A 13,382-nucleotide genomic window follows, 5' to 3' on the forward strand; every position below is an offset into this window, starting at 1 on the left:
GTCTATGGGAAGAAAAATGCTTCTACCAAGGTTTCCGATTCGGTACGTTTGTGCTTTTTATATCTTGAGTAACAGATTAAGTAATACACTTAATGCTTGAGAGACAGGAAACAACCAGGTACTTAGCTTTTGTGGAATGTTGTGTTCAAGTGCATGGTGAGACTGAGTTGCTAAAATGCATGGCTTCTCTTAATGATAGTTTCCACCTAAGAGAGTATATGTATATGTAGCAGTAGCTGCAAGAGTCTATTAAGAACATTAAACCTCTATTGCTCATGTGTCTATGAAACTGAAGTTTGACCTATCTTGAACTATTTGTTGTCCTAACAAAGTGATTTATTTTTCCAGATTTCCACCCAATACCCTGTAGTGGACCATGAATTCGACGCAGTTGTGGTGGGTGCGGGAGGAGCAGGACTGCGGGCTGCGTTTGGGCTGTCAGAGGCTGGATTTAATACAGCATGTGTTACCAAGCTGTTCCCCACCAGATCTCATACTGTTGCTGCACAGGTGAGAAATGAGGTAGAACAAGTGTTTAAAAAGTGTCTGTGGCAGAAAGCTGATTTGGATACAGAATCGCAGAATGGTTTGGGTTGGAAGGGACTGTAAAGATCACCCAGTTCCAACCCCCCTGCCATGGGAAGGAATGCCACTCACTATGATCTAGTTGCTCAGGGCCCCGTCTGGTCTGGGGATTTGAACACTTCCACGGATGGGGCACTTGAACATCACATTTCAAGGACATGCTTCTTTTTATAAATGTTGCATAGTTAGTTGAAACTTTCTTGGAAGGCAACGCCGAGTCATTAAGGTTGGAAAATAGTGGATAGTCTGTGACACACTGCTAATTGCAACCTATTCTCTCATCCAGGTAAAACTAGATCATAGAGTTGAATCATTAACCTAGCACTGCCAAACTTTACATTAAGTAACAGGTTTTTTTCATTGTACTTCTAAGCTAGTGACCTTGCAATACACGTTTTTTATTGTGCTTCCACTTGTTCTTAAAATCCTTCTTTTCTCACTTGCATTTTCCTTCTGCCATACTGTCTGTCTTTCCCTTGTCTAAACATTATCAAAATGCAGACACAAACTTTCATATATGTTTAGATTCTATTCAGTGCTGCTTCTCTGCATTCAGTATAACACTGTGTTACACAAAAGAGAGCAGGACGAGAGCCATTGTGAAACTGAGAAATTTCACATTTTTTTCACAGCCACATGAAATCTGACTTTACTGTATTTCTTGTACACAGCTGCATAAGTGGTATGTGATTTTTGATGGAAATGAGGAAAAACTTACTAAAGCTGTACTTCAGTAATGTAATTCTGGGAAAATGGATTTTCATTCTCAGGGAGGGATCAATGCTGCTCTGGGAAACATGGAGGATGATAACTGGAGGTGGCACTTCTATGACACCGTGAAAGGGTCGGACTGGCTGGGTGACCAGGATGCCATACACTACATGACTGAGCAAGCCCCAGCTGCGGTGATAGAGGTGAGACTCGGTGGTTATTTATAACACAGGATAGCTTCCAAGGAGAGCTCCTTAAAATAGCTTGTTGGATTGTTACGCGCAAGAGTTTCTGATGCTTGTATTTGGCTTCAACAGCTGGAAAACTATGGGATGCCGTTCAGCAGAACTGAAGAAGGAAAAATCTATCAGCGTGCATTTGGTGGGCAGAGTCTTCAGTTTGGAAAAGGAGGGCAGGCTCACAGATGCTGCTGTGTGGCAGACAGGACGGGACACTCACTTTTACATACTCTGTATGGCAGGGTAAGCAGTTGTGAAGTAAACTTGGTTTGGGTTTTTGTATTTGCAGTTAATGATTATTTTTTTCTTTATTCCCCCCTAAGGTTTGAAAAAATTAAATCAAAACCGAACAAAACATGTAACTGTTCAAATATGAATGAGGAATCCAGGGAAATGGCTTATAACAGTTCTGGATTTCCTTCCTTCCTGAGGCGGTGTGGAAGGATGTAGCCTAGGTGATGTTTTTGTCAGGAATACACTGAAACAGAATAAAAGAAAGATCATAGATATAATGGTCTTCCTGAACACAATGTACACTTAGCTTTGTGGTCTGGAGTAGTTCTGCCCAGTTGGTACTTCTGTGTCTGTTAACTAGGCCCAAAGAGAATTTATGTAAACTTTCCACCAAAAAACCTGTTTTTGAAGAAATTTGACACAGCAGCATTGGGGAACTCTGATAAGAGTTTTCTTTCACCACAATTCAAATGGAGCAGGGGGAAACAAGCTGTACATGGATGCACTCTGCATTTCTGAGCTTGCTCTATAGCAAGTAAACGACTAGTGTTTCAGGATCTGTTCCGGTTAATTCTACAAGTCATAACAACTGAAGAAAGTTTTTACTGTTTGAAAATGATAGTGAGCTACTTGAAACCAGAAATGAAGTACCTAGTAGCTTATGGGTTTTATTTACTTGATCGCTAATTGCTGTTCTTGAGGTTCACAGTGTGTGCTGCTGCAATACAAATGCTCAGTGCTGCCAAACACTAGTGTGATCCTTGAGGGCATGAAAGAATGTTTGACTCAGTGCCTGCTGCTTCTGCTGGTATGCTGTGCTCCAGGAGATGTATTCCATTTCCCTGGCAGAGGTTATGCATGACGTGCTTGTACACGTATGGAGCTCTGCAGCTGGCTTACATGTTGCCAAATGTAGAGGTGAAATAACAAGCCTTGCTGATTAGCTATGGCTTCTCAGTGGTTTTGTGGCTAGTTGTATCTTTTTAAGCTAGAACGGATTAATCAGCAAATTTTAAAATAAATATTTGTGAGGAAACAGTCTTCCCTGAGAGATGGTGGGGGTGGTTTTTATGCTGGTACAGCTCATGTGCATTGACATTTCTGAAGAGAGGTTACTTCAGTGTATGGATTTTTCTTTAAGTTCCTTTTTGATTTTCCTACAGTCTCTACGATATGATACAAGCTACTTTGTTGAATATTTTGCCTTGGACCTACTAATGGAGAACGGAGAATGTCGTGGTGTTATTGCCCTCTGCATTGAAGATGGCACTATACATCGTTTCAGAGCAAAGAACACAGTCATTGCCACTGGGTAATGTAACATTTGTGGTGAAGGGCAGAAACTTAGGAGTGTTACTAGTTGGAAGTCTGTGTGCTTGTACATGTATTTGAATCATCAGTGTGGAGAAGATAAGTTTACTGGAAAAACATAATTTATAGGTTCATTCCCCACACGCCAAAAGCAATATAGCTGAATTCAGTCAGTCCCTCTGAAAGAAGGCACAAACCAATTTTGTGACCAAGTATAAATTTGGTATGAGGTCTAACTGAATTCTAGAACAGTGACAAAGTGGGAATGTGTTGGTATGTATGATTCAAGTGGTCTTTGATTTTTAAAAGTTGTGTTGAAAGCAGGTACTGTTGCAATGCTACCGACGTGTGTATATCTGTAGAGTTCTGAATTTCCTGCAGGAAACAGCTTTTGTCAAAATTGTGGAGAATCTGTTGCAATGAGATACTACCATTGTAATTCTAACTGTTCTAGGATGAAATTTTCAGAAAATGAGTGGAACTTAACATTACTTGGTTGCAAAGTTTGTTTATGTTCATTAGAACGCTCTATGCATTAGTCTTCTGCTGCTTATGGCTTGTCTCCTATCTGTTTCAATATGTAAAATATTTATGACCATATCTGTTGAAGAAAAATATTTAGTTTGGTTGCCTACATAATTTGGCTTTCCTAAAGCCGATGTGTTTTTCATACTTGTGTGCTTTGAGGTACATACAATATGTGGATGATATTTCTTCTGAGAGTTTGCCCTGAAATTGAGTGTATCAGCTGTTTTCAATAACGGTCGAAGCTAACCTAGCTGTTTTCAGCATAAGAATTTGTGTTTAATGCCTGGACAACTAAATTTTTAAATCTAAAGTATAAAATCAGGGCCATATCGAGGATATAAACCATTGTTATATGCTGGTTTTTATAAAACTGCCAGTAAGGGTTCGAATGAAATTGAATGGTATTGGATTGAGAGAATTTTCTGAAATAACATCATCTTTTTTTCTGGCAGAAAGGCTTCTGATACTAACCTAATTATCCTGCTTTGGAATTGGTCTTCTTGTTCTTGGACCTTCTGTCACCAGCCATTTATCAAATATGGTTGAGCATAACAGGGCAATACCAGTTTTGTTTGCTTTTGGTTAAACTTAGTACAAGAGATGGCAAAACTTGAACATTTTTCTTATCAACCCTTTGCTCTATTTCCGCTCTTGTGCAAACAGCATAGTTGAGTGATATGTTCTAGTGATGTTTGACTTTTTTTCTTCCTGCTAATTCTGTGAACTCCTGTGTTCACAGTGGGTACGGCCGCACTTACTTCAGTTGTACCTCTGCTCACACTAGCACGGGCGATGGCACTGCTATGGTCACACGAGCTGGGCTTCCTTGCCAGGACTTAGAATTTGTGCAGTTCCACCCTACAGGTACAGAATGTGAAATAATACTTGCAGCATTAGTTTTAATGAACTGAGCAGATTTTTCTGTTGTTTTAAAATGTGCTCGAGTCAGTTTGCACTTCTCTGCAGCACTTCATTAGTTGCTTGTGGCAGGTTTTTAGGCTTGTCTGGAACTGTGGTTGAAATCTGACTGTAAGACTCAGAGGATGAAAAAGGTCTTTGCTGTTCTAATTTAAAGACCAAGGCTCAATATTTTGAGGTGCTGTCTTTACAATATTAATTCATGTTTTTATGAATTCCAAGCTGAAACCACTTCACCTCTTAAACCTGCATTTCCTCTGTCTTTAATATTTTAAGGGGTTTGATATTAGATACAGGAGCAATGGGATAGATGCAAATGCCAGGGAATTAGATACTAGAATCTTCTGTGGAAGTGAGGTAGTTGAAGCTAAGGTATATATTTAGGGCTGTGGTGTTACAGCAGAGGATCTGTATCTAAACTGTGAACAGCAATGACCACAAACTAGATTGCTTTTATAGCTAATTAAATGCTTCATTTTAACTTATGTTGTGATTTTTTTAATTGTTTGCATAATTTTACAATTTGCAAAGTTCTTCTTATGTATTAATGAGTGCAAGTTACTTCCAGTTTTAATGTTTTTATTCTGTGGATGTTCCAAATCAACTTGCTTACCTTTTAGGAAGAGTGTTTGACAGGAATAATGACACTTGTTTCTATGTAGTCTTGGGGAACAGTTCCTAGTGGTATGACTAGAGTTGAATAAAATCTGCCCCTCTTACTCGCATTATTTTAAGACCTTGTTTATTCAGTGTTGGTCATCCTGATATGAAACTGTAGAGAATATCTCCTTTGATAGTATTTCTTTCTTGAACAGGTATCTATGGGGCTGGCTGCCTTATAACAGAAGGATGTCGTGGAGAGGGAGGTATTCTAATTAACAGTCAAGGTGAAAGGTTTATGGAGAGATATGCACCTGTTGCTAAGGATTTGGCTTCCAGAGACGTGGTGTCTCGTTCTATGACCATAGAAATCCGTGAAGGAAGGTTCGTTAAATTCTCTTTACAAAGCTGCAGAGTAAATGCTTAATCATACTAGACTGTGCAGTGTATAATGGTTTATTTGATAAGCATATGGTAATTCATGAGAGTGAGCTTTAATGACTGTTAGCTCATCTCTCTGTGTAGGGCAGAAATTTATCTTGTTAATTCCTAATGATAGTGAAAGGGAGCAGAAGATGTTAGGAGTCTCCTGTTTGAATTTGGTGTGTCTAGAGACTCAAGTTTAATGTATATGTGTTACTGCAAACAAAATAATTTGGTGCTCTGTTCTCTTGAATAGTTACCTACAATTTTTACATGTTTCTGCAGAGATGCAGTGGTTTAAAGTCTTGAATGCTGTGAATCATTGCGAAAAGAAAGCTGGAAGTTGGAAAATGACCTAAATTCTGTCAAGTGCAACAGTCTTACTAAATATACTCCATAGAAGTTTTTGTTGCATAAACTTGGAAAAAATTATTTTCACAAATGAAACAAAGTGGATTAGAAATATTGCTAGTGTTTGTAAATTCCTCTTACATATTCCAATGTTGCTTTCTCTTTGTTGGCAGGGGTTGTGGTCCTGAAAAAGACCACGTGTTCTTGCAGTTGCACCACTTACCACCACAGCAGCTGGCAACCCGTCTCCCAGGGATTTCAGAAACAGCAATGATCTTTGCTGGAGTTGATGTCACTAAAGAGCCTATCCCTGTTCTGCCTACTGTGCATTATAATATGGGAGGCATTCCTACTAACTACAAAGGACAGGTAAGTAACATACATCACTTTTGGGGCTTTTTTTCTTTTTATCAGCATCATAGGAATTCTTTTTCCAAATATAAAACATTAAGAATGTTTACCATAAATGTAAGGGTGATCTGATAACATTAGGGATAATGTCAGTGTACTTAAAACACACTATCTGGTTTGGTTTTATAAATAGCTTGAGAACCATATTCTGGTCCATCTGGAGATGGGAGTTAAACGTCTCCAATGAACTTACTGTCATGTCTGACAACAATTCTCTCTTTATTGAGTTGAGGATAATAATGTTGGCTATAGATCAAACAGGCTCTGTTACAATCTATAACTCCAGGTATGGTATGTTAATTCTCTGTAGCTCATGTAGTTTAAACGCTGAAGCACATTTATCCATCTGACACTAGTTAGAAGTCAGTGTGATGGTGTCAATTGAACTTGTGTTCATGTATTGTACTTTTTAAACTTTTAATGTAAAATTTTGCCTTAGAAATGTGTGCAGATCAGACTTCATTCCTGTGGTTTTCTGACTGGCTGCAGAATTGTGGTGAAACAGAACCACATACTCTTCATAAGCATACATAAAGAGATCTTTGGTTTCAGTCCCGTCTGTATTAGTATAGGAGTGCTATTTACGCTTTAGAAATAAGATAATTACGGTTTTAAAGTTGGAGAAGTGTTCAGGTTGTTGTATTTCGTCCTTACCTGCACGTGGCCTTTGCAAATAAGGAGGTTTGAAATGTTATAAACTGTTTAAAAAATGAGTATTAATTGAGTGTCTGAAATGATAGGTGATTACACATGTGAATGGGGAGGATAAGGTGGTACCTGGTTTATATGCTTGTGGGGAAGCAGCGTCTGCATCTGTCCACGGCGCAAACCGACTGGGAGCAAACTCACTTCTGGATTTGGTGGTCTTTGGTCGTGCTTGTGCCCTTACTATTGCAGACACATGCAAGCCTGGTAAGCCTCATTTTTCAGAGATGTTTGCCTATATGATTTCATGAGAGTGTTGCTACCTGCTTCAAATTTAGATGATGCACATAGGCTCACATTTGTTAGAAAAGGAAGAAATCAGTGTTTATGCTTTTTTTATAGGCATGTTCTTTGCTATGCAGATGTTTTGACATTAACATTTGCTTTGTAAGTTTATCCTTTTAAAACTAGAATTGGGTCAATGCTGTTGGCAAAAACAGAACAGAAACCAAAACCGAATATGGGATGTGAAAACTGACTTCTCTACACTGTCTTCCACATCAAAACACATCCTGTCTTACGCTTGGCACTTCTGTATGGTGGAGTCTGCTGCCACCTTGCTGATTTATAAGGATTCACATGCAAGTGATAAGAGATTAGATACTAAGAATTGTAACATCTCATTCCCTAGATTATTGCTGTTGAATATTATAAGTAATCTGATTCAGCAACAGTTACTGAGCTGAGAAGACAAACAAAAGTCCCACCCCAGCTTCCAACCCCCAACAAAATACTGTAAGTGGCACTTACATTGCCAGAGCAGCTGAAGTCCAGAAGCAGTCATTTGTTTTCTCATTACTTAATGTCCAAATTAATAAGATGGTTTGTCTTTTCAGTCTGACTGCACCAAGTGCACAGTGCGATGGAATTTCTGATGGAATCAACTTAGATCTAGTGGTGCCTCTTAGGTCTGGCTTTGTGCAAATATTTGAATCCTTCTGTAGCTCCTTAGAGTTTGAAATTGTAGAAGGGGTTTTATTAATCTCAATGCAAAGCTACAGATGAGATGAACTGTCCTGGTAAGACGCTGTGTTTGGTTTGTTACCCAGTAACACATGGGTTCAGTAAAACTACTGATAAGCTGCAGAGCTCATGTGTGACTTCCAAGCTTATTGACTGGTCCTGGTCCCTTAACAGATGCAAAAGAGGGTGGGATGTTTGGATGTGACAAGAAAATTGTAGGAGAAAGTGCTAAGGAGCCACAAGCTTATTCCAGAGTTTAGAAGAATTTTCATCAGGTGCTGCTTTTAAGGAATGAACAGCAGAATTTAGCCAAACCTATAAAACCCCTATTAATTGTCATAGGAAAGAATGGGATTCATGTATTCCATTCAGAACTCTGTTTCTTTTAGTGTATGGATACTCTTGGTGGGATTCAAGAAAGTTACAGAGGAATAAAGCAGATTGTGTTTTAGCAACTCTGGCTTTTAGCAGTTGCTAGTCTAGGAAACTGCCAGAAACCAAACCCAAGCCTGACTACTAAACTTACTGAAACTTTCTTATTAGGAGAGCCAGTTCCCCCCATTAAGCCAAATGCTGGTGAAGAGTCAGTTGCTAATCTGGACAAACTAAGGTTTGCTAATGGAAGCATAAGAACTTCAGAAGTGCGGCTTAACATGCAGAAGGTAAGCCTGGTGAAGCTCTCAGGTGTAGGGTGGGAGAAGGTGCAAGCAGAAGGGTTTGGTCACTTCACAAAGGGCACTTCAGGATTCACTTTGCAGAAGTAAAAAATGTGTGTGAAGGTTCTTTGTGCACAGCAAAGGTTTTACCAGTTTTGTTAGTTTCCTCTACCCTTCATGGTTGTTCTCTTGGTTTACCTGCTGTATATGAGAGTGGGTTCCTTGTGTTTGGGGTGAATGGAAGAATGTGGTTTTTGTAAGCGTTTTGTGTTTTTGTAGAGAGGTTTGAAGTCAAAACAGCTCTGTATCAAACTCTTGGAGCTAAAGAAGTTATGTGGGTGCATATGCAGCATGTCAGACTGATTTTGTTTTACTGTCTTGCAGACAATGCAGAACCATGCTGCTGTATTTCGTACTGGTCCTGTACTCCAGGAAGGCTGTGAAAAACTTAGCCAAATATATGGTGATCTGGCTCATCTAAAGACTTTTGACAGAGGTAATTTGATGACAAAGAACACACCTCGGCCAGAGAACTCTGGGAAAAGTGTTTTCTTGGGTTTGGGATTTTTGTTGTTTGTTTCTATTTTTATGTAAACCTTATGTGTTTCTTGAAACTTTGGCTGAAGACTTTGACCATTTTGAATCTTTCAAAACATTTTGTAGAGATAACGGTGATCAGTAAAATACTTGATGATTTTCTGGTTACTTACTCTTTCAAAGAAGCAGAGACTGAAATTGGATTTAACTGTGTAAGGTACAAACTGCTCTTCTCTAAGAACATAATGTGAAGTTGTTCAAATACTAAAATGAACTTTGCTAATATCTTCTGAAAAGGCCAAGGTGTTGCAAAGGGGTAGCAAGACTATTCATAGGCTGAACTCTCAGTTTTCATTTTTCAGATGAGTGAGCAGTGCTGCTTGCAGATACTGCCATGTCTTGCAGTGTATCTTTACAGAACTTGGTTATTTAAATGCGACTGATGATATTCCTTTTGTCCACTCACATTGTGTATTTCTCTTCAACTACTACTATTGGACATGTATCCTAACACTGAAAGTAGAGCTGTCTGTCTTGGACAACTCTTGCCAAGCATCAAGAAAAGTGTTAAAATAGCTTAGAATGTAGGGATCAAAATGAAGATTCATCTGTGTAAGTGAACTTGGATCCTCTTAAATGAAGAACCTTGTGTAACTAGCAGGGGATAGGAAGGAATGGAAAGGCCTGTTGTGTGGATCTGCTGAGTTGCAGGCAAGAATCTATGGTGTAATTTTGTCTCAGTAGTACACATGCAACAGGGACTGGTAGAACTACTGATTTTTTTTTAAGATTCATTCTGATTGTTAGGGTGAGGGAATCATTCCTGAGCCTTGCAGGCAGTAGCGACTAATTCAGTGTTATGGAGTCCTGTGGCTGCAGTAGGTAGAGTTTTGTGTAGTTCAGTTCTAAGTATCAGCAGTAGGACAGAAGTAAACTGGTGAATAAGTTGTTTGTAGACCATCTTCCATAGTATTTTAATATTTTACTAGGTATTGTGTGGAACACTGACTTGGTGGAGACCCTGGAGCTGCAAAACCTGATGCTTTGTGCTCTACAAACCATTTATGGTGCTGAGGCTCGCAAAGAGTCCCGGGGTGCCCATGCCAGAGAGGATTATAAGGTATAAATATTTTCTGTGACCTTGGTGTGGGATAAAATTTCCTTGTGACATGTCTTCAGATAGATATTTTAAAGTTGTCATTTTTTTAAAGTACAGTCTTCAGTGTTGAGTTAAGATTAGTGTAGTATTTGTTGGGGCCCCATTTATTCTGCTTTGTCTGTTCTTATGTATTATTATATAGGACATACATACAATACTATATTATGTTATATAATATATAACTTATATATAATCTATAAAATGACCAATACATGCAACACTAGGTAATGATCGTGAGAAGTGTTGTTCCAAGTGCATCTGAATGATTTAGAGACCTCTAAACCAGGACTATGGTAGTAATAAGGTCATGAATGCATAAACAGGACCTCAAGCAGAATGATTGTCCTATGCAAGCAAAGTTATTTTAAAGCCCTTGTTAAGCCTCAGCATGTAAAATTGGACATGGACAGTGTTAAGATAAAGCTTGCTGTTAGTTAGGAGACACATTGCATTACAGTGGTAATTGGAATGCAACTAATCATGTGGTTGTAAAGTGATTTGCAGCTATAACTTCTGGTCTGTACTAACCTGATTTTCTCCTTAGGTACGGGTAGATGAGTTTGACTATTCTAAGCCACTCCAGGGCCAACAGCGGAAGCCATTCGAAGAGCACTGGAGGAAGCACACCCTTTCCTATGTGGATCTCCCATCTGGGAAGGTATGTTGAGCCTGGTGCTTGGGGGTCTCTTTTACTGTCAGGAGACAGTTCCTCTCATAGGCAGCTTTTGAAATCATGATAATCCTGCAAATGATTGTCACAAAGTCAGTGACTGATTGCCACAAAATCAAACACTGATTTTGTTGATGTAGTTTATTATGTTTGTAGGCATAACTGGGAGAAGTTACTGTTGAACTTTGGGAAGTGGCTATTCTATTTGAGCTAGAATTTTCTATTTGAGCTAGAACTGTTTTTCCCCTCGTGTCAGGCTAGTTAAAAGCTTTCTTTACTTCTAATGGTGACAAAACCTGTTGTTGGTGTTTAGCATAACAGTTTTATGGTATATTAAAGATAGAACTGAATTCTCACCCTATACCAATTTTGACTGTTGTTTCTTTGTATCTCATTCTCTGAATCCTCTTTAATTTCCTCTCCCCCTGGTTCATTCTACCTTGAATCTAGTTTGGGGACACATATAAACACTTCACTTCCTGAATAGCTGATGAGGACAAAAATACAGAGACACACAGTTCTATCTCCTGACTGATCGATCCATTGGGTTCTCATCTCCAAGACTTTCCTAGCTGAAGGAACTAGGAGCTAGCAGTCTTAGCCAAAACTTTACTTTTGTTCAAAGGCCTTTTTAAAGTCAGTCTTGTGATACCATTTCTGGTCAGGCTTTGCTTTTAAGGAGTTCAGTCAGTGGTAACGTGGTGGAACTTGTACATTCACTGTAGGTTACTAACATAATTGAACAATAATGAAGAAATCAGCTTAACATCAATGAAGTAATTCAGTTATCTGTGTTATTTGGCCATTCCTGCACTTGTTGCAGGACCTTTGTTTGTCTCAAAAGTTCTTTGTTCCTTTTACTTTAGGTTACCTTGAAGTACAGACCCGTGATTGACAGAACTTTGAACGAACAAGACTGCCAAACCGTCCCACCTGCCATCCGCTCTTACTAGTAGCCTACATGTAACGTGCAGCCCTCTCCTGGAGGGGGTCAGTGTACATAAGCATAGCACGAGCAAATCAACATAGTGTTGTCACTAGCAGTGAATGGAAAATTTTACTTTAGGTTACCTTGAAGTACAGACCCGTGATTGACAGAACTTTGAACGAACAAGACTGCCAAACCGTCCCACCTGCCATCCGCTCTTACTAGTAGCCTACATGTAACGTGCAGCCCTCTCCTGGAGGGGGTCAGTGTACATAAGCATAGCACGAGCAAATCAACATAGTGTTGTCACTAGCAGTGAATGGAAAATGCTGACTAAACTTTTCTCCAGCTTTATATTCTGCTGTGGCTTACTGTACAACTATGAAAATGGAATGCAGGGACATCTTATGTTCTTTCACCCATCTGTCAAAACTGACAGGGCAAACACAAAATGTGTCTAAATAAAGTCATCAGAAGTCTTGTATTTGTTTGAATATGCTGATCTGTCTGTAATTACGGTGCTTTTATTGTGAACATATAGGTGTTTCCATGTTTTAAGAACAACAAATGCAGTGCCCTGGTGACAGGACAAGGGGCAACTTGAAACACAGGATGTTCCATCTGAATATGAGGGAAAACTCTGCTTTGAGGGTGGCAGAGCACTGGAACAGGCTGCCCAGGAAGGAAGTGGACTCTCCTTCTCTGTAGATCTTAAAAGCCTGCCTGAATTTAAAGCAGGTGAACCTGCTTTAGGAGGGGTGTTGGACTAGACAAAATCGAGAGTTCCCTTCTAACCCCAGCCATGCTGTGACTCTGAAATGCACTGCAATAGGTTTAGACGAGATGGAGATGCTGAATTTCATTATATGGGGACTTAAGCATCGTAATAGCTGATTGTAAGTGACATGAAAGTAAATATGATGATGCACTAGTAATTATAACTTTGTATTGCTATATTGTTGTTTTATTGAAAGAAACAAGACACTTCCTCCAATACAGAATAATATTCTATATAATACAGACTATAGTATTAATAGCTACTCTTTACGGTCTCTGGAACTTCTGGAGCCATTTTGGTGGCATGTCCTGTGTGTGTATGTCCTAGACTGTATTTTCTCTCAGAGGAACCAAAGGTCAGAATACTTGTCTAAATATTAAAGCTTAACAGACTGGCGTTAATGCCAAGCTATAACTTGTAAGGCATTAACAGAGCAGTTTCTAGCAGTGTTTCTGCCACTAACTTCCAGTTCTTGAAGAACTGAAGTATAACTGCGCAGATTGCAATTGAGCGAAGCATTTCTCAATGTTTGACATTTTTGTTTTGCTTTCTTAAATGCTAAATGTTGGCTGCTGTTGGAAAAAAAGCAAATGTTGGAAAACCTGAATTGTTGGAATGTTGCTGGCAGTGGTTGGAAAAACTGAATACACCTTATTTCAGACCTGTGAATTGAAT

General features: G+C 39.2%; 1 protein-coding gene across 1 annotated transcript; it reads left to right on the forward strand.

Annotated features, from left to right (window-relative positions):
* The first annotated feature begins 9 nt into the window (after window positions 1–9).
* On the forward strand, window positions 10–12,327 carry SDHA (succinate dehydrogenase complex, subunit A, flavoprotein (Fp)). The gene is made up of 14 exons (XM_009079449.1): window positions 10–42; window positions 349–510; window positions 1,356–1,499; window positions 1,614–1,778; window positions 2,933–3,081; window positions 4,348–4,472; window positions 5,342–5,510; window positions 6,074–6,269; window positions 7,052–7,223; window positions 8,523–8,641; window positions 9,020–9,131; window positions 10,162–10,292; window positions 10,876–10,989; window positions 12,068–12,327. The coding sequence occupies exons 3-14, from the start codon at window positions 1,383–1,385 to the stop codon at window positions 12,152–12,154; spliced, it is 1,656 nt and encodes a 551-aa protein (XP_009077697.1). The 5' UTR covers window positions 10–42; window positions 349–510; window positions 1,356–1,382; the 3' UTR covers window positions 12,155–12,327.
* The last annotated feature ends 1,055 nt before the right edge of the window (window positions 12,328–13,382 follow it).

The sequence above is a fragment of the Acanthisitta chloris genome, unplaced genomic scaffold, assembly GCF_000695815.1.
Source record: "Acanthisitta chloris isolate BGI_N310 unplaced genomic scaffold, ASM69581v1 scaffold30297, whole genome shotgun sequence".
NCBI lineage: Eukaryota > Metazoa > Chordata > Aves > Passeriformes > Acanthisittidae > Acanthisitta > Acanthisitta chloris.